Source organism: Dendropsophus ebraccatus, chromosome 3 (assembly GCF_027789765.1).
Source record: "Dendropsophus ebraccatus isolate aDenEbr1 chromosome 3, aDenEbr1.pat, whole genome shotgun sequence".
Taxonomy (NCBI): Eukaryota; Metazoa; Chordata; class Amphibia; order Anura; family Hylidae; genus Dendropsophus; species Dendropsophus ebraccatus.
Window position 1 is genome coordinate 88574802 of NC_091456.1, and position 20881 is coordinate 88595682.

A 20881-nucleotide genomic window follows, 5' to 3' on the forward strand; every position below is an offset into this window, starting at 1 on the left:
AAATTAATTCTCCTCACACCCCAATATGCTTTGTTTTATCTCATGTGATGTTTGCAATTCACCCAAGCTAACACAAAACTTAACAGTTCATTATCAGAAAATGACTGGTTGCTTTGTCAACCATATATTGTATTAAGATCTGAGGTACACCAGTAATATTTAATTTGCAACAAACAAAAAAACCCGCAGAAAATAATTAATGGTTTTGAAATGCGATTTGATTTTTGTTTGCTTGTAAAACGTTCTAAAAAGCATAAAATGCAGAAACGGTCATTTCACAACAATCAAAACAGCAGGTGATGAGCACTTAACTTCTCTCACGCCTTTCAAGCATACTTTTCTGTATGATAGACCACTTTGTTTGTCTTTGTGAGACTGCGTAGCTTATAGGAATGTTCTTATTAACAACAACAGAAAATGCTCTGTATTGGTTTATACCATTCTCTATTGAATAAAAATTCAATTTGATTGAAAAAAAAAAAAACAGAAAACATAGACATTAATGGTCTATGTGAGACCATGTCCTAAAGACAAACTAAAAGAGCATCAATAAGATAACTGATATTTTTCGGGTGGGTTCCTCTTCACATCATCACATGCCAACCCAGTCACTGTAGAGGTACTTAAAGGAATGGTCTATTTAAAGTAAACCCTTTCCATAACCCCTATTAGAGCATATGAGCCATATTATAAAGACTGCTCTTTATTATTAATAAATAATAATTATTGCAAACCAATGCAAGTGAAGTAAATAGCCAAAAGCAATGTTCCCTGGAAAAATATATTAACTGGGCTATAATGCTAGGTTAAAGGAAAAGTCTGGCCAAAATTATTATAATTAAAATTAAATATTGTATTGCCCCCCAAAAATTATACAAATCCCCGATATACACTAATTACGGGAAATGCACATAAAGTGCTTTTTCCCTGCACTTACTACTGCATCAAGGCTTCACTTCCTGGATAAAATGGTGATGTCACGACCCGACTCCCAGAGCTGTGTGGGCTGTGGCTGCTGGAGAGGATGATGGCAGGGGGACACAGGGCACTGGAGGGACACTGAGCATCCCTCTGCCAACATCATCTCCAGCAACCACAGCCCTCACAGCTCTGGGAGTCTGGTCGTGACATCACCATTTTATCCGGGAAGTGAAGCCTTGATACAGTAGTAAGTGCAGGGAAAAAAGCACTTTATAAGAATTTCCCGTAATAAGTGTATTTTGGTAATTTGTATAACTTTTGGGGGGACAATACAATACCTTAATAAAAAATTTCACCGGACTTCTTTAATATTAGTGCAGGTTTTCTGTTCACATTTACAGACAATAAATCCACAGTAGAATGCAGAAGCACCAGAGTGGACTTCCTTGCACATTATGGGTTAGATTTGCTGTGGGAGTAGTTCACCAAATCCAACCCATGAAAATGTAAACTAAAAGGCTATACAAGTTACTGAAATATAATAGTAACTAAACATCTTAAAAGGAGATATCCGGGGCTTGCTCCCTGTCCCTCAATATTTCTGTCCATGCCAACACAGTCCATTTTCTTTCTAAATGCTTGATAAGGGCAGACCATGCCACTTGATATAGTCTACAATTTAGCTGCTTTGTTGACATTGACACAAAAGGGATAGAGATGAAGGTGATGGGAACAGTTGCTGTATAGTCATGAGTAGTGTTGAGCTGTGTTTCGAGGAGTTTCCTCCAATACTGTATAAATGTCCTTATAGGCTAATTGGCGTCTTCTAAAATTAGTCTTTAGTATTTATGTGTGTTTTTACAGATTTCCATCAGGTAAACTTCAAGTCTTTGCACATCACAAACAATGTATAGCTCTTTTGTTGATGATCTGCGCTGTGTCTGCAAAGTTGCATCCAAATGTTATACAATCTTACATCTAAAAATGAATTTACTGTCGCCGCTATAATTATCTGTATTGTATGTTTTGTGTTATATTAACATTAGCTGCACATTTTGCCAGTTTTTTTATTTTTTAAATCAAATACCAGAATTGTAAGACGCACTGGAAAAAGAAAAAAATAATACAGAGACAACAGAGCAATATTTTAATATTAGATGTTAGAAAAAAATCCAAAATTTTCTTTTACTAAGTAAGAATTATTCAAAAGTGTAACTGATTATCCCTGAGGGGGAAAAAAAAAAACTTCTCAAAAACAATGTTATTTTGCAGTGAAGGAATGGAGGGAATCTTGTATGGTGCTGGTGAGATGCATAGTCCATAGTATCTGAATGACAGATCAGTAATTCTGGTACCTGGAATGTCTTTCCATCCTGTGACAGCTATTTATTGGTTTTGGATTTCTTTTTCCTCTGCTTAATTATAAGTAAACTCTCATCGACTGCAGAACTTTTTCGTTTCCTACGTTTCTTTTTGTCTTTATTCATTGGCGTATCCTCATTCTGGCCAAAATCTTTAAACAATAAATGTTTAGGTCTTTTTCTTTCATGGGATTTTTTGGACTTTTCAGATTTTCCCCTCGGAAAGTAGTCTTCCTCTTCTTCCTTTAAAATAAACTTTTTCTTTTTTTGGCTTTTGAACTGTCTAAGGGAATTGATTGCAATGCTATTTTCTGCTTTCTTCGGCTTTTTGTGTTTATTTTTTTTCCTCATTTTTTTTCGAAGTTGCATATTATCTACTGCATCTTGTGAGTATGATTCTTTAACCTCCAATGTCACTAGTCCAGCGTCTTGAAGCTCTGTTGAGGAAACAAAAAAGATATGTATGAATAATGCTACTTTTTAAATGAAGTATATTAAACAGGTTATTCAAATATAAAGATCAAAATGTATCCCCTATGCCCCTACTGGTAGGAGTGGGCTGACTAAAGGGACCCCCACACTGATCCAGAAAACAAAGGAGGTGCTGCTTGTTCCATTAATTCAGGGGACACTTTATTTGGGATTGGTGGGAGTCCCACCAGGATGACCTCTACTGATCAGCTAGTTATCCTATCCTATTGTGTTATCCTATCCTATTGTGTAGATATTTTGATCATGGGATAACCCCTTTAAGTCATTAAAATCAATTCTTGACCATTAACCTGTTAATGGCACAGCCATTTTAATTTTTGCATTTCTGGTTTCCCCTCCTTGCCTTCCTAGAGCCACGACTTCCAAGAGACACCTTAATTCTGTCTGATTACAATGATACCCAGATTTACATAGCTTATTATTTTACTACTTTAGGGCTATGTTCAAACATAGTATCTTGGTCAGTATTTAAGTTAGTAATTTAACCAGTTGTTTTAGCCAAAGCCAGGAGTGGAGCCAACAAAGAAAAATTATAATGGAAAGACATTTTCTGTGTTTTTGACCCCTCCTGGTTTTGGTTGAAAAATACTGACCAAAATACTATGTGTGAACATAGCCTAAAAATGTAAAGTTTATTTTTAACTTTCTTGTTGCAAAATAGATATCCTTAAAATTGTCCTATTCTAACCCCTAGAACTTTTTTTATTTTTCCATCAATGTGGGCTGTTTAAGGGCTCTTATTTGCATCATGACCTGTACCGTGATCGTTAATCTCTGAGGGAAGCGAATAGCAGCTGGTAGTCACTGTCTTTTAAGCAAAATAAGCTTCATAGACCAGCTGCAGCACCATGAAGTACATGTACGTCAGGGTGCGTTACGAAATTAACAGGGGTCGTTATTGAAAGCAGTTTTTCAATATACTGTCTTTATTTTTAAGTTTTCTATGCTTAAAATCAATGTTATACATATACATATGGCCAAACTGTGTTCCTTGCCGATATTTGGTCTTTTTTCTGTTCCAAAAAGAAAAAAAAAGACCAAACACAGTCCTTTGCACACCCACACAAGACACCTGATGATCATGCAGGTAGTATATCAACTGAGGGCAATTACATTAACAACTTTTAACAATTATATTATCAATTGTCCATGCTTACCAGGAGACAATGCTCTTTGTTATGCAACAATTCGGTCAGAATAATATCACTTTACAGGTTACAGGGGTTTTGGTGCTGTGTGATCGGAGAACTGACCAAACAATGTGAGTAACCCCAGGAATCACTGATATTGAATGTGGACATGCAGAAGCTGTATAAATGCACAGTGAAGGTAGACACCTAGTGCTCATGTGTATAACATATGATTTAAACATAGATAGCTTGTAAAATAAAATAAAGAGAATATATTGCAAAACTGCTTGCAATTACAAGCCCTGTTGATTTCTTAAAAAAAAAAAAAAAAAAAATCGAGACAATGCCTCTTTAAGAACCAGGTGCCCTTAAAATATCTAATCCAAAAACCTGTTTAAATGCCATAGATGTTTATGATGAACAAAATACTTTTCAATGTAAATTTGGTTAGCCATCCCAAAGAAGTACTACATATACACAAGAAGGCAACATTTACACAATATATTTCTTTTTATAACTGTGGTAAATGTACCTTTTAGCTTGCGTTTTGCCCTTTGATTTCTTCTCCAGATCTCATGACTCTGATCATAGCTGAACACGAGCTCACAACTGGGGTACACTGTGCTATACATTCTTCTTTGATTGCACTCCTAAAACAACATTTTATTCATTATAGCAGTGAAGAGACATGACTAAAAAAGCCACATTTTTGTAGAATGGCGATCCTGCAAGTAAAAGTTGGATAGCAACTGTGCAACTGTTTTTAAGTTTCTAAAAAAAATTAAATAAATGTCCAATGTTTTCCAGCCACCTAAATAAACATGGGGTAATGCATATTTTACAGAAGTATAAAAGTGCAGCTACCAATATTGTGTATTTTACATATAGTCTGAGTAACCAACCAGAACTTTATTCTTTACTGATCAGGTACAAGAATTCTGAAACAGAGGGATTATTCCGCATTTAAAAATGCTTTATATACAGTGGTGCCTTGGATTACGAGTATAATTCATTCCAGGATGGTGCTTGTAATCCAAATCCACTCTTAAACCAAAGCAAATTTTCCCATAAGAAATCACTAATAAGCAGACAATTGGTTCCACACCCCAAAAATAATGATTTTTATTCGAATAACATGTAGAACAGATGAAAAAAACAATGAAAAACAGTTGGATATGTCATTATGAGTTATTGTACAGTATAGCAATAAGCATGTGGAGTATAACGTATAGTAAGTGCATAAACCTGAAAAACTGCAGTAATTTGTAAATACAGGATGGAGGTGCAGATCCCCATAATGCAGTAGCGTAGTACAACAGGCTAGAATAGAGAAGCAGGGCCGCTGTTAGAGGTCTGTGTGGTCAAATAACAGCAATGGGGATGTGTGTTCAGCATGGACTAATAAGGAAGAAATGTGCAGGAGAACAGTGACAGAAACCTTTCTATACAGCAGACTGAATGGCTGAGTGTAAGTGCAGGCACATTAAGTGCAGGCACATTATAGCAACAGTGTGTATAACTGAGTGTAAGTGAGAGCACATTACAGCAGGAACATCCACAGTCCTGTCCTCTGATGCAAGCCCCAGCCTGAGGTGGATCTGCTATGATTTGGAGGGTGAGGGAGACTTTCTGGGTCAGAGTACTGTGCTGTAGACCCCGCTATGCAGACCATCCCCCTTCCCCACTCCCGTCCCATCCAGTAGAGGGAGCTCTTAAACTAAAGCAATGCTCTTAAAATAAGTTACGATTTTGAAAAACTGTGAGCTCTTAAATGCGCTTAATCCAAGTTACTCTTAAACCAAGGTAGCACTTTATTGCTGTTCTAAACATATTATGCTTACCTCTCCGCACTCCCCTAGTGTCCCCCACTGACTCCAGCCCCGCTACTTTCAAGACAAGCTTGTCTCATGAGCTGACTCAGCCAATCACTGACTGAGACAGGATATCGCAGTGGCCACTGATTGGCTAAGCAGGCTGTCACTCCTGAGACGAGTATGTTTTGGAAGTAGTAGGGTTGCAGTCAGTGGTGGAGAAAAACCAAAACGCATTTGGACACTGGGGAGCGCAGAGAGGTAAGCATAATATGTTTATTATGTTTACCAAAAGTGTAGAAATATATACAAAAAATTAAATGCTGGATAACCCCTTTAAGTTAGTTGAAAACCTATGAGATATCCCTCAATAAAGTCTCTGGGCTCTAAATATCTCACTCTTACTAATGCCCAGTTCACTTGGGTTGCTGTATGCAGGGTTATTCTCTATAAACCGTGCTGCAACTGTTTAACACAATATATTCAATACAGTTACTCTGATTACTTTTATATATGCTTAACAGCTCTCCAACATGCTCCTAGATATACCCATTGTATGATGTTTGCGAGTATAATATTACATCTCCAGACAATTTTTTTTTACCTGTTTGTTATTTACTTAATATCTCATCACTTATTCATTTTGATATATTTATGAGGTACTTACTCGATTTATTGCACTTTTAAGGTCCTGTGTGACTTTATGTAACTTACATTTTAAAATGTAATAAAAAATTACTATAAAAAAATAAAATAAAATTGACTATGTACAGGTGGCAGAGAGAAGCTAATTTCTACTCCAGCATTAAGTTATACCCAAAGTGTCACAGGATGTACAAAGGTGTAAGATATGTGAGATACTCACATAACCACAGTGACCCTTCTTGCCACAATTGCAACAGTAGACAATATTCTTGGGGCTAGCAGCAGAGTTAGATTTCTTCATTGGTCCTGGTACTGCCTAAAAAAAAAAAAAGTAAAAAAAAATAAAACATATAAATCAAGCACTCTTAAAATCACATATGCATTATTCGAATAAGCAACAACAGCATAAAGCACATTGACTGCGACTACAGGATAGTCAGATGTAAACATCAAACATAAGCTATTCAAAACTAAATATGATTGTTAGCTCCAAATTCAATTATATCTGAATTATTACAAATGCAACAGGAAACATGAGTCTTGTTTATTTATATGACAGTTTTTACATAGCCAAATTAAGTGCATAAAACACCAGGGTCATAATGATTACAATATGTTTAGTGGTGTATTATGAACGTAAAGATAATGCAAAAACAGAGAAGAATATCAGCCATTCTCATTAGAACTGATGTGAAGGAATACATGATGTGTTAAACATTGCCGCAAGAGCCAATACAAAGTAGATAACAGATATGTGTCATTTTATGGTTATGCATCCTGTAATAATAATAGATTGTATGTGATTGGCAAAAATGGTCTCCTTTTCCTTTCCCAGTAAAGAGATGCAGATGCAGGGCTACAAGATACAAGATGCAGAAGAGATGTATACAAGGCTAAAAATACACCAATACAGCAACAGTCATGGGAATCAAGAATACATAAATAACAATTAATTCCCATAGCCAGATATTAAAAACTTCCATCCCACATCATATTCATACTGTTCCTTGTAAACACAAGGACCATATACAGTGGTGGCAATACCAAAAATGACCATAAAGCATATATATAACTAAATAAGAAGGACTAGAACATAACCCACATCCATCTGTATTGATAATGCCCTGTACTTCAGACTCTAATGACCACTTGGAACAAATAAAATATTCTAAGTGAATAAATGTAAAATCTTACCCATGCTGTCTGCTGAACTGATGCCAACCCCAGTGTGCATTTCGCTTGCTGACCCCTTTCTGTGTTTATTTATAAAATATTATTTTTTTACAGCAATATAAAGTCCCCATAGGGGACTTCTATGAACAATCCACTGATCAACAATCCACTGAACATATATGTACTGCATTGATCTATGCAATCAGTGATCCATTACTAAGGGCTGCTGAAGCCCATAGTAAAGAATTGCTGAGCATTTCATTCTGACAAATAGGAAGGATTGCCCCTCTGCAATAGCATTTTGGGTGGGGGGATCTCGTTACTATACCCCAGCGAGTGGTGTTTTAACTAATAGCAGTCGGGGGCGAAACTGTACAGACAGAGCTCATGCTGTGAGCCCTCCCAGTCCACCCCTTAACCCAATGTAGCCTAACGTCAAAATGGATTAAAAGGGAGCTCAATCTGTTTTTTACCTAGTATATTTTTCAGTCTGCAAATTAAAGTCTGCTATTTTGTATTAGCAATCCGCAAATTTCCATCTGTATTGCATCCATATTTTTTGCCAATCTGCAAAAATGAAAAAGGGTGGTTAATAATAATTAGTCACTATTTGCAGATTGTGGATCCGTATTTTTGCATCTACAAAAATATAGATATCCACTATCCACTGGTGTGTCCGTGGAGGAATTTCAGTCTGCACACGTGACTGTCCTTTTTTTGTGGTATGGGTCACAGCCCTGTACACAACTACGGATGTGTGAATAGGGCCATTGAAATGCATTGATCTTATTTACTGTTCAGAGAGAATAGCGGACATGTGAACATTGAGCAATCCTGCCTGCCTTAGAGTCAAACAGTGCGTCTATGGGAGGGCTCATGCGCCTCCGCTCAAAGAACTGACATGTCAATTCATTGAGCAGAGGGCCGCAGAGGCACGCGAGTCCTCCCATAGACGCGTTTGAGAATGAGGCAGGTGGGATTCCACTGCTGAGAGCTCCGCAGTAGAATTCCGCCAAATTTGCTCAGTGTGAACTGGCCCTTACACTGAATTTATGAGCATTTTCCTTGAATTACCTGAACTGGCACTTATGATTACTATTGTGTTTGTGTCAAACGTTTACATTTACATTTCTGCAGAAAGAAAGAAAGGAATTTACCATTTAATTTTTATCATCCTTGATTTTTTTAAGTACATATATGTGTTAGGAAGTTCAAAGTAATGTCTGATGTAGAAAAGTTTGCATGTCACTTATGTTTACCCTCCAACAAAAATTTTACAAGGGGGATTTTATTGAAGAGTGGCATTTTACATAGTGGTCTTAACTGTATGAATTTAGGGCTTCTTACTGCAATGTATTTTGAGAGGTCTCAAAAAGGTAAATGTGCTACTCATTTCCATATAATATGCATTTCCGTGAACTATTTTGTAACATGCCTGTGCTTGATGAAGGATCTTGTTTCAAATTTGAAATAGTTATTTATGTGGGCTCTCAAAAGTTGAGGTTCACTTTAAACTGTAGCCTAAAAAAAAAATCGTATGCCTCAATAAATACTTTAGAATATAATTAGTAGATCAAGAAACTAAACAGTAATCTGCATAATTTTATTAAAACTATTAAGTGAAAATGTATTTACATAATGTAACAAATAGCTCTAAACAGTTACGCATATGCTAGATACTGAATAAGGAAAAAGACTGAAATATATCAAATTCTTTTTTATCTGGAAAAATACTGCGTTTCTTCAATGAGGAGAATCATGAATACAGTTTTGTAGTTTTCTTTTGTTACTAACATTTAAATAATGTCTATTTGTTGGGTGATATCTTGAAGATTACTTCACTATCAATATATAGAGAGTAATAGCCTGATAGATAGCATTACCTATAAGGAGCCCATCCCATCTGCTTTTCTTGCTGAAAACCTTTCATGCACCAGTAAACTCGGTAAATATCAGAAGATAAAGGATGAGTCTACCACGCCAAGGATTTAAGTCCTAATGTCTCCTCAAAGTGCTGCTGATGCAAAGATTACAAATCATTTTTTCTTAAATGTGATTTTTACATAACCCTTTTTTCTGCTTGAGTAGTTAGTCCAGAATGAATGAATGCTATTAAAACACTTAATCATTATCTGGGAACTGGCCTCCACTACTAGGAATCTCCATGACAAAGACCTGAAGATCAGACAGGAAAACTGCCTCAGCACAGTCTCTCTGCTGGCAATATTCTATGCAAATGCAGGCTGTGGGCAGCTCCCCCAGTGACCTTGGACTGGCCCTTATCGGAGCAGACTTCAACACGCAGTTCCTGTTTGCAAGCCAGACCTGATTACTGAGTAAGATCAAGAGTAATAGACACATACAGAATGACCTAAATCTTTCCCATAAAAAAGCGTTCCCTTACTTAGTGCATAGGAACAGGTTTGGCAACCTGAATATGTTACCTAATTAATACATGAGGAATAAGGATTGGGCTCTGCATTTTTTAAATGGAGGAGTAAATAATCTAACCAAGACATTATGGGGGAATTTGTCAAATGGCACACATGGCAAAATTTTGCTTTTTTTTTGTGCAAAAACTGTAAAAAATTTTTTGCCCTCTCCGCCGCTCACACTTGACTGGCAGGAAGAGAACAGGACCGTGAGTGTGGTCACACGAAGAACAGCTAGGCTTTTACATGCGCTGTATTTATTACAATTTACACTAGCTTGCTGATGCAGCAAGAAGAGCTCCGATGCCCCTGGATTTATGTAGGCGTGCCTCTCTACATAAATTCTGTGTGCCTGTGCACTGGCAGAGGTATTTTTAAGATGTTTAAAAAGCCAATCTTAATAAATCACCCCCAAACAGTATAAACAAGTGCTAATTTTATACCGTTATAATATCAACCACCAATGATTGTGATACATGAATGTTAAATTGATATTTTTGTATATGACATTGCCGCATAGTTTTGATGGTGGTCTTCTTCCTCTCTGCTGCATGCCCTGCACTGTAAAATGCTTCTCTTAATGCAGCTCCAACCAAAACTCTGTGAGAAAACTTGCAGGGGAAATCACAAATAGGACAGACACAGCAACATCACCATTGGTGCTTTTCCACCTAGGACAGTGATGGGAAAGGCATGTCTCTGACTTGCTGACAATGATCTGCACTTGAAAGAATGAGCAGACTGGGGAGCACAATGCTCCAATGGCAGAAGTGTAAATCCAGAGGAGGGCGTCAAGTATGTTGACTATATATTTACAGTGTATAATCATATTTTCTAGTCTGAACTACAGGACCACTTTAAAGTTTCAGGGAAAACCTTTAGGCTATGTCTGCACGTAGTATTTCTGACAGTCTTTTCAACCAAAATCAGGAGTGTAACCGAAGCTGCACAATTATAATGAATAGACTTTCACAGTTTCATTCCTGGTTTTGGTTTAAAAAGACTGACCAAAAAAAAGACAAATACTACGTGTGAACATAGCCTAAGGCTGGGTTCACACTACGTATATTTCAGTCAGTATTGTGGTCCTCATATTGCAACCAAAACCAGGAGTGGATTAACCCTTTAAGGACGGGGCCCATTTTCGTTTTTACGTTTTCGGTTTTTCCTCCTTGTGTTTAAAAGGTCATAGCACTTGCATTTTTCCACCTAGAAACCCACATGACCCCTTATTTTTTGCGTCACTAATTGTACTTTGCATTGACAGGCTGAATTTTTGCATAAAGTACACTGCGAAACCAGAAAAAAATTCAAAGTGTGGTGAAATTGAAAAAAAAAACGCATTTCTTTTATTTGGGGGAAATGTGTTTTTACGCCATTCGCCCTGGGGTAAAACTGACTTGTTATGCATGTTCCTCAAGTTGTTACGATTAAAACGATATATAACATGTATAACTTATATTGTATCTGATGGCCTGTAAAAAATTCAAACCGTTGTTAACCAATATAGGTTCCTTAAAATCGCTCCATTCCCAGGCTTATAGCGCTTTTATCCTTTGGTCTATGGGGCTGTGCGAGGTGTCATTTTTTGCGCCATGATGTGATCTTTCTATCGGTACCTTGATTGCCCATATACGTCTTTTTGATCGCTTTTTATTAAATTTTTTCTGGATTTGATGCGACCAAAAATGCGCAATTTTGCACTTTGGGATTTTTTGGCGCTGACGCCGTTTACCGTACGAGATCAGGAATGTGATTAATTAATAGTTTGGGCGATTACGCACGCGGCGATAGCAAACATGTTTATTTATTTATTTATTTGTTTACTTTTATTTAAAACCTGGGAAAAGGGGGGTGATTCAGACTTTTATTAGGGGAGGGGGCATTTTACTATTAACAACACTTTATTTTATTTTTTACACATATACTAGAAGCCCCCCTGGGGGACTTCTAGTATATACACTGTGATCTCTCATTGAGATCTCTGCAGCATAGATATGCTGCAGAGATCCATGAGATCGGCACTCGTTTGCTTTCGGCTGCTGCAGCCGAAAACGAACGAGTGCCGAGCCGAGGACGGCGCCATCTTGGACGCGTCCCCGGCCGGCATCAGTAACGGAGATCGCTCCTCCGGGACAAGGTCCCGGAGGAGCGATCTCCCCCACTAGACCCCAGGGAAACGTTGCCTCCGGTAATCGGAGGCAGCTGTCAACTTTGACAGCTGCCTCTGATTAGCTAATTAGCGGGCACGGCGATCAGACCGTGCCCGCTAATAGCAGCGGTCCCGGGCTACTCGCGGCACCCGGGATCGCGGCACTTCAAAGCGGGGCCGCCGCGCGGCCCCGCTTTGAAGTGCAAGTGAGGACATATGACGTAGGGGTACGTCCTATGTCCTTAAGAGGTTAAAAACACAGAAAGGCTCTGTCCACACAATGTTGAAATTGAGCGGATGGCCGCCATATAACGGTAAATAACTTCCATTATTTCAATACAACAGCCGTTGTTTTAAAATAACAGCAAATATTTGCCATTAAATGGCGGCCATCCACTCAATTTCAACATTATGTGAACAGATCCTTTCTGTGTTTTTAATCCACTCCTGGTTTTGGTTGCAATCTGAGGACCACAATACTGACTAAAATATACGTAGTGTGAACCCAGCCTTAGGGTGCGTTCACACCTACAGGATCTGCAGCAGATCTGCAGCAGATTTAATGCTGTGTTCAGTTATTTAAAAGAAAAATGCGGCAGAAAATCAGCTGCAGATCCTGTAGGTGTGAACGCACCATCAAGCTGGGTTCACACTACGTATATTTGAGGCTGTATGTTTGAGGCTGTATAGCAACCAAAACAAGGAGTGGATTGAAAACACAGAAAGGCTATGTTCACATAATGTTGTAATTGAGTGGATGGCCGTCATTTAATGGCAAATATTTGCTGTTATTTTAAAACAACGGCTGTTATATTGAAATAATGGAAGTTATTTACCGTTATATGGCGGCCATCCACTCAATTTCAACATTGTGCGGACAGAGCCTTTCTGTGTTTTCAATCCACTCCTGGTTTTGGTTGCTATGAGGACCTGACATGAGGACCAAATACAGCCTGAAATATACATAGTGTGAACCCAGCCTCTAACTGTATTTGGCAAATTGTTGCAAGAAAAAAAAATGGAATACAGAGCGTGTACCAGATTCCACATCTACCATGTTTTGAAAAGTACCCACAAAAAGGTGAAGTAGTCAACGCATATAAAATTTATTAAAGATGTTCACAATTTTTGCGGCATAATATTGGTGCACTTCTGTGTCAGGCATGAGGTGGTATAAGCTAATATTTCCAATTTGTCTGGTGAGCAATTATATAAACTCCTTTGTGTCAGAGTTACTTTCAATTTTTAATTTTTCCCTCCTCGCCTTCTAAAACCTATAACCTCTTAATTTTTCCATTTACAGAGCCATATGAGGGCTTGTTTTTTGCTGGACTAATTGTACTTTCTCATGACCTGCTTTACTGTACATTTTATAGTAAAATGAAAAATAAATAAATAAATAATTTGTGGGGTGAAACTGAAAAAGAAGAAAACCTAAAAAAACAAAAAAAAACAAAAAAACAACAACAATTGAGCAAACTTTGGGTTTTGCTGTTCTTACACCATGCAAGTAAGTTACAGTAAAAGTGAAATGATATCTATCCTGTGGGTCAGTGCGATTACAGAGATACCCAATTTATATAGTTTTTGTTTGAAGGATGAAAAATCAAATACTTTTTATTATGGAAGGAGACAACTTTCGTTTCTGCATGTCTGCTTTTTCCTCTGTTTATAAGGCCATAGCACTTTTTACACCAACAGACCCACATGAGCCCTTATTTTTTGCAACACCATTTGTACTTTGCAAGAATAGACTTTATTTTTCCGTAAAATTTGCTACGAAACCGGAAATAAATTTTAAAAAAAGCATTTAATTTTGGAGCATTTTGTGCTTATGCAGTTCGCCCTAGGGTAAAACTGACATGTTATCTATGTTTCTCAAGTGACTATGATTACAATGATGGGCAACTTATATAAACTTTTATTTTATGTTTATTATTATATTTATTACCATTCTTAGAATGCTTTTATTTTTTTGGTCTATGGGGCAATTTGAGGCATCATTTTTTGTGCTATGATTAGAGATGAGCGAACCGGGTTCGCGAACGTTCGGTATTTGATTAGCTGGGGCTGCTGAACTTGGCTAAAGCTCTAAGGTTTTCTGGAAAACATGGATACAGCCAATGACTATATCCATGTTTTCCACATAGCCTTAGGGCTTTATCCAAGTTTAGCAGCCACCGCTAATCAAATGCCGAAAGTTCGGGTTCGGATCGACTTGAGCCTGCTCGAGGTTCGCTCATCTCTAGCTATGATCTGAACTTTGTATTGGTACCTTGCTTGCGTGTATGCAACTTTTCGATCACTTTTTATTACAATTTTTCCGGATTTGATGTGACCAAAAATTGTAAATTTTGCTATTTTTTCCACACTTAGGCCATGTACCATGCGAGATCAAGAATGTCGTAATTTATTAGTTTGGGTGATTCCGCACACGGTAATATCAAATATGTTTATTTATTAAATGTAAAAAGGGGGTGATTTAAACTTTTATTATGGGATGAGATTTTTTATTATTATTTTTAACAGTAAGTTGTAGGCCACGAGGGAGGCTACTTCACTGATCTCTCATAGAGATCAATGCAGTCGATATGTACTACATTGATCTCTGAGATCAGTGCTCGATGACTATGGGTTTCTTGAGCCCATAGTAAATGTTGCCCAAGGCAGGATCAGCGCACCATAGTGTTGCTAGGGCCCATACAAAAGCACAAATCGCCCCTCTGTGATTGCATCATGGGTGGGGTTCGATCCGTCCAATAGACAAACACGGATGACATTATTAGAGCATTTAAATGTTCATCAACTGTTGAAATTTAGCGGATTGCAGTCATTAACAGCAATTAACGTCTGTTATTTTAAAACAACGCCTGTTGTTTTGAAATAACGGTAATAGAGATGAGCGAGTACTAAAATGCTCGGGTGCTCAATACTAAAGACGAATATTTCCCGATGCTCGGATGCTCATTTAGAGTAACAAACCCCATTGAAGTCAATGGGAAACTCGAGCATTTTTGCAGGGGACCATAGCTCTGCACAGGGAAAGTTGTGTGAAAACCTGGAAACCTCAAAAAATAATGAAAACAACACGTAAATGGACAGGAAAGAGCAGGAGCAGCATGCATAGACGCCTCTGGACCTGGCTTATCGCAACTTTACGCCAAATTATGGGCGCCCGGCTCTCTCCCCCATGTTCCCGTACCTCCTCCCTCGCTCCAACTTCGGTTCACTGTCGGGCCAGTAATCTCCTGAGTTGATGTCTATTAGGGGTCAAAGTACAGCCTTGGACACACTGATGCAGTAGCTGTACTTCACTGATCCCTGTCTCTCTCACCACGTGCACAGGACACAGCACAGTAAGGATAGGTATAGCTGAACTACAGATCCCAGCCAGCCAAGAGAATGTCAGCAACAGGACAAATTGACTACTGACAGAAGTTTTAGTGGTAGACGTATAGAGTATATGTGTAACTGGTGCTGGTTCTTTTTTTTAAGGTACCCGTTACACAGGACACTGCACAGTGAGACTAGGTATAGCTGAACTACAGATCCCAGCCAGCCAAGGTAATGTCAGCAACAAGACAAATTGACTACTGACAGCTGCACTACAAGTCCAAGCCAACAGCCAAGACTAGCAAAAAAAAAAGTTTTGGAAATTCTAAGCCCTTAGGACAGTTGGTTCTTCGTGTTGGATTCCTGCCTAACACTCCCTGACAGACAGCAGCTCTCTCCCTATGCTCATCCAGCCTGTGTCTGAAGCGAGCATCGCTGTACCTGATTCTTATATGCCCAGGTCATCTGATTTGGCCAGCCAATCGCTGCTATCGACATGTAGGGTTGCCACGTGACACTACGAGCTCCCAAAGACTCTTCTGCAATGATGATTGGCTGAAAAAAACATGCAGGAAGAGGAAGATTCCATTGTCTCGGGCACGAGCACCATCGAGTACCCTAATACTCAAACGAGTACCAAGCTCGGACGAGCATGTTCGCTCATCTTTAAACGGTAATTATTTGTTATTAGATGGCAGCCATCAACTAAATTTCAGCAGTGTGTGAACATAGCCTTTCTGTGTTCTAAATACCCTCCTGGTTTTGGTTTAAAAATACTGACCAAAATACTGAGCAGTAATACTGTGTGTAAACATAGGTACATCATGGGTCACTAAGGGGTTAATATGCTTAAAATTCTTCTGTTCTAACCAAATTTTTATTTTTCTGTCTATGGGGCTGTATTAGGGTTTATTTTTTGGTGCAATGATCCATAGTTTTAAACAGTACCATTTTATTTAGCTGGGACTTTCTTTTTATTAACTTTACTCTAATTTATGATGCAAGCAAAAATCAACAATTTTGGACTATCTTTTTTTTTTTTAATTACATAATTTACCATGCGGGAATATTAACATAAAATTTTAATAACATTTTTAAAATGCAGCAATACCAAATATGTTTATATTTAGTTTGCTTTTTTTTTTATTTGAAAAATGGGAAAAGGGGGGTAATTTAAACTTTTATTATGAGAGCGGATTTATATTTTTAACCCCTTAAAGACCGCGGGCGTATATTTACGTCCTGTGGTCGGTAAGTGAGTTCAGAGCGGGGCCGTGCGGCGGCCGCGCTCTGAACCGCCGCGGCCCCGGGTGTCGCATGTAGCCCAGGACCGCGGCTATTAGTGGGCAAGGTCCGATCGCCGTGCCCGCTAATCAAGTAATCAGATGCAGCTGTCAAAGTTGACAGCCGCATCCGATTGCTTGCTGCAGCCGATCCCTGGTGTATAGTGGCGGAGATCGCCCCCCCCCCCCCCCCTCCCCCCCGGGACGTTGTCCCGGAGGAGCGATCTCTGTGTCTTTTACCTGCCGGGGTCTCCGCCAAAATGGCGCTGATTCCGGCTCGGCACTCGGATGCTTTCGGCTGCAGCAGCCAAAAGCAAATAAGTGCCGATCTCATTGATCTATGCTGTAAAAGTATACAGCAAAGATCTCAATGAGAGATCAGTGTGTACATACTAGAAGTCCCCCAGGGGGGCTCCTAGTATAGGTGTAAAAAAAATAAAAAAAAGAGTCATTATTAATAAAAAGCCCCCTCCCCTAATAAAAGTTTGAATCACCCCCCTTTTCCCATGTAATAAATAAGCCATCACATAATATGAAAGTTATACGTTACACATCGTTTTAATCATAACGACTTGAGGAACATATATAACAAGTCAGTTTTACCCCAGGGCGAATGGCGTAAAAACAAATACCCCCCAAATAAACAAAATGCGTTTTTTTTTTAATTTCAACATACGTTTTTTTTTTTCTGGTTTTCCAGTGTACTTTATGAAAAAATTAAGCCTGTCATTGAAAAGTACAATTAGTGGCGCAAAAACGCAAAAATCGAAATCGAAATTGGCCCGGTCCTTGAGGGGTTAAAAAAAAACCAATTTTTTAATGCCATTTTAGTTTTTTATTTATATTTATTTAATTTATGTAACTTATTTATGTACGTATTTGTGTGTGTGTGTGTTTTTTTACTTTAACTTTTGCAGGTGTATATATAATACATTACAGCACATGATCTGTGCTGTAATGTATTATAGAGTGAATGGGCTGTCAGTACACTAACAGCTCATTCACATGATCAGACCCCTGCCTCAGTGCAGGGGCCTGATCGTTATTATCCATTGCAGCCCAGACGCATTAAGTAGCGTACGGACTTCCATAGTAACAAAAAGCATGTTGCAGGAACAAGCACTGAACTCTGAAACATTCAGTAACCCCATAAAGAATGAATGGAGCGCTGGCACAGGGTCATTGGGGAGTCTACTGTGTCATGGTCCTAGGGAACGGTGGGGGTCTTATTGGTCAGATCCCCAGCGATCAGCTTGTTGTTTCCTATCCTATGGATGTGAGAATACACCTTTGTTTGCTTTTTTTCTTAAAGTTTCTTGATCTTAATTAACCTGTGATTACTAAACAAATTGGATGGTGCATCTATTAGTTACTGTGATTCCTATAAAGATGCCTTTTTTTATTTCAAATTTTTTTTATTCTCAATACAGTATACATAAAAGATCAAACCAGATCAACCATACAATGGCCCAGCTAACCATAATTCAAAAAAAGAAACAATTTTCCCATATCTCCCCTCTTCCACAAATCTTGTATTTTTTTCACAATCACACAGCAGATGATAAAAGTCTGCATGGCACCTTGGACATTCCGATGTTTCCCTGCAATTCCTGTTAAATAAATTTATAGGAGAAACATAGACCCTATGCAAGATCTTCAACTGTATAATTCTATAGGGCGCATTAGTAGTAGATGTTTATAAACTATTCAAAATAATATGCCAAATATCCCCTTCTATAATACCTATTCTGAGCTCCCATTTCTCCCTCAGATTCGTCATCTGTACAATCCCTGCTTTTCTAACCAAAGACTTATAAATATGTGCAAATTTTTTTTTACCTATACTATCTTCTCTTTTAAACTCAATTTGTTTGTGTTCCCTTATACACCAAATATTTGTGTCCAATGTGTGTGTACACACTATTCAATTGAACATACCAAAAAGCATGCAAATCCGATAAGCCAAACTCCCTTTTACATTCGTTAAATGACAACAACGTCCCCTCTCTTGTGATCTGTGAAACCCATTTTACCCCTTTCCTAATCTAAAACTGAACTATTCATTCCCATAAATTCTCTAAGATAACTAATATTCCAAATAGGTGTAAAATTAAAACTCCCAGTAATCCTACAGATTTTCTTTATATACAACCAAACTCTACAGTACATATCCATCTGTCTTATAAACTTCCTATCCCCAAAATTAGCTTCAACCCCTTCCAAAATCTCTGTATATTCCCCTTACCGTGCTCCAAAATATATCTTATTACAGGAACTACCTTTCTCCTTTTCAAATTTTGTGCCTTAATCGCCCAAAAATATTTCTGAAAATCAGGGAGAGCAATCCCCCCCATCTCCTACCAACTGTGTCCAAGCTCCATATCTCAATCTAGCTTTCGGGCGAAGCATATAAAAAATAAAGAATCTGAGGGAGAATTACCATCTTGATAATAGCAATTCGGTCCGAGAATGAAATAGGGAACCCAGACCACACCTCCATTTTTTTCACTTTTTTAACCAAGGGCTGCAGATTAACTTCTACATACTTGTTAATAGATCAGGGGATCCTTACTCTCAAATATTCCAATGTTTCTCCCCGGCTCTAATACCATCACAGGGAGGTTCACCCCACTTCCCTCTCCTTCCAACACTAGCAAAGACGATTTTTCCCAGTTATCTTTTAAACCAGATATGAAACCAAACTCACTAATTCTCATAAGTTTTGGGATGCCAGACTCATGATTCCTCAAAAAAACACAAAATATCGCCGGCGTAAACAGGAGACACTCCTCCGAACTAGCTAAGCCAAACCCTTTCAACTCCTCTGAAATCCTAAGCCTAATTGCCAAAGGCTCAATATAAAAGGCAAAGAGGAGTGGCCATAGTAAGAACCCCTGCCTGGTCCCTCTATGTAGGTCAAACCACCCAGTATACCCTTTACCTAATACACCTTTAATTTGGCAATTTCCTATTTTTCCTTATCCCTTTATTCCCAGCTGAGCATACATTTTTGGAGAAAGGGCGTTCGACCGGTTTTAATGACAAGGTAATGAACTCAACAGTAAAAAGATCATTAGACCAAGACAAGGAAGCCTATGGTTTGTTAAATATTAATGACACTGTCATGCAGGTATGGGCAGAACAGCACAGGGGGTTGCAGCCATATTCATGTTCATATACTAAGGTTTCTACTAGATTTATGGCAGCACAGATCAGAGGTTACTGTTTAAACCAAGTTTTGATGTTAAACATCATTTTATAAGAATTTTAAAAAATTTTCAATTTTACTATCTAGATCTTGCAGCTTACATTCTCACCACTAAGCCTAAAACTTAGGTCAGAATTCCTGTTTTGTATGCAATGATAAGAAGGAAGCTGCTAAAAAGTGATTGTATAGCAAAAAGAGGGATTTGCGTGGCCCATAAAGAAGCGGCTGTAAACTGTGGTAATAATATTTCTTTGTTCACATTATACTGACATAACTTAAAAGGAGAATCTATTTTTTTAAATGTATATTGCTATTTTTTTAAACATATATTGCTATTCCCCCCCCCCCCCCGACCGGAGCCCTGTAGGGCAAACATTCCCCCTCAAAGCCCCCCAAACTCACCCCCCCAGCCGCTCGATCTCATCACAAGTACCAGCAGCCCCGTCCTATGTGCCGTGTAAGCAATCGTGCAGTGTCCTATAGCCCCGTCCTATGTGCTGTTTGCCCTCCCACCGCCCTGAGAGGAGCCCTCTTTAAAAACATCATTACCCTAAAAGACCCCCAAACTGCTCCCTCCCCGGGCCGCCCCAACCGCATCACAAATACCACAGCGGGGTGAACACTTCTCTATGGTGGTCTCTGCTGCCTCTCTCCCTTCAGGGGTGGCTAGCATACACGGCACATAGGACGGGCTGCTGGTACTTGTGTTAAGATTGGGCAGCCCGGGGAATGTTTGCACTACAGGGCTCCTGTCGGGGGGGGGGGGGGGGGGGGAACGGGGGGACTGGTAGCTGAATTATGTGCCTAATGCACAGGAGAGGCCCCAGTTATTTTTACCATGTAATGTCTACAAATACTAGAACCCCAGCTGGGCGCTAAAGGTATATACACCCAGGTTGTGATGTGAAGCCTGCCTGACTACCAAATTGAGGGAAATAGC

The 20881-nt window shown here is 38.7% G+C and overlaps 1 protein-coding gene across 1 annotated transcript in view; it reads right to left on the minus strand.

Annotated features, from left to right (window-relative positions):
* Positions 1 to 2059: 2059 nt before the first annotated feature.
* ZCCHC7 (zinc finger CCHC-type containing 7) overlaps positions 2060 to 20881 on the minus strand; it is a 160368-nt gene continuing 141546 nt past the window's right edge. The window contains exons 7-9 of the mRNA XM_069962192.1: positions 6581 to 6676; positions 4437 to 4554; positions 2060 to 2719 (exon numbers count right to left, since the gene is read on the minus strand). Of these exons, the coding sequence (XP_069818293.1) occupies positions 2304 to 2719; positions 4437 to 4554; positions 6581 to 6676 (630 nt within the window). The 3' untranslated portion in view covers positions 2060 to 2303. The remainder of the gene's footprint in view (positions 2720 to 4436; positions 4555 to 6580; positions 6677 to 20881) is intronic.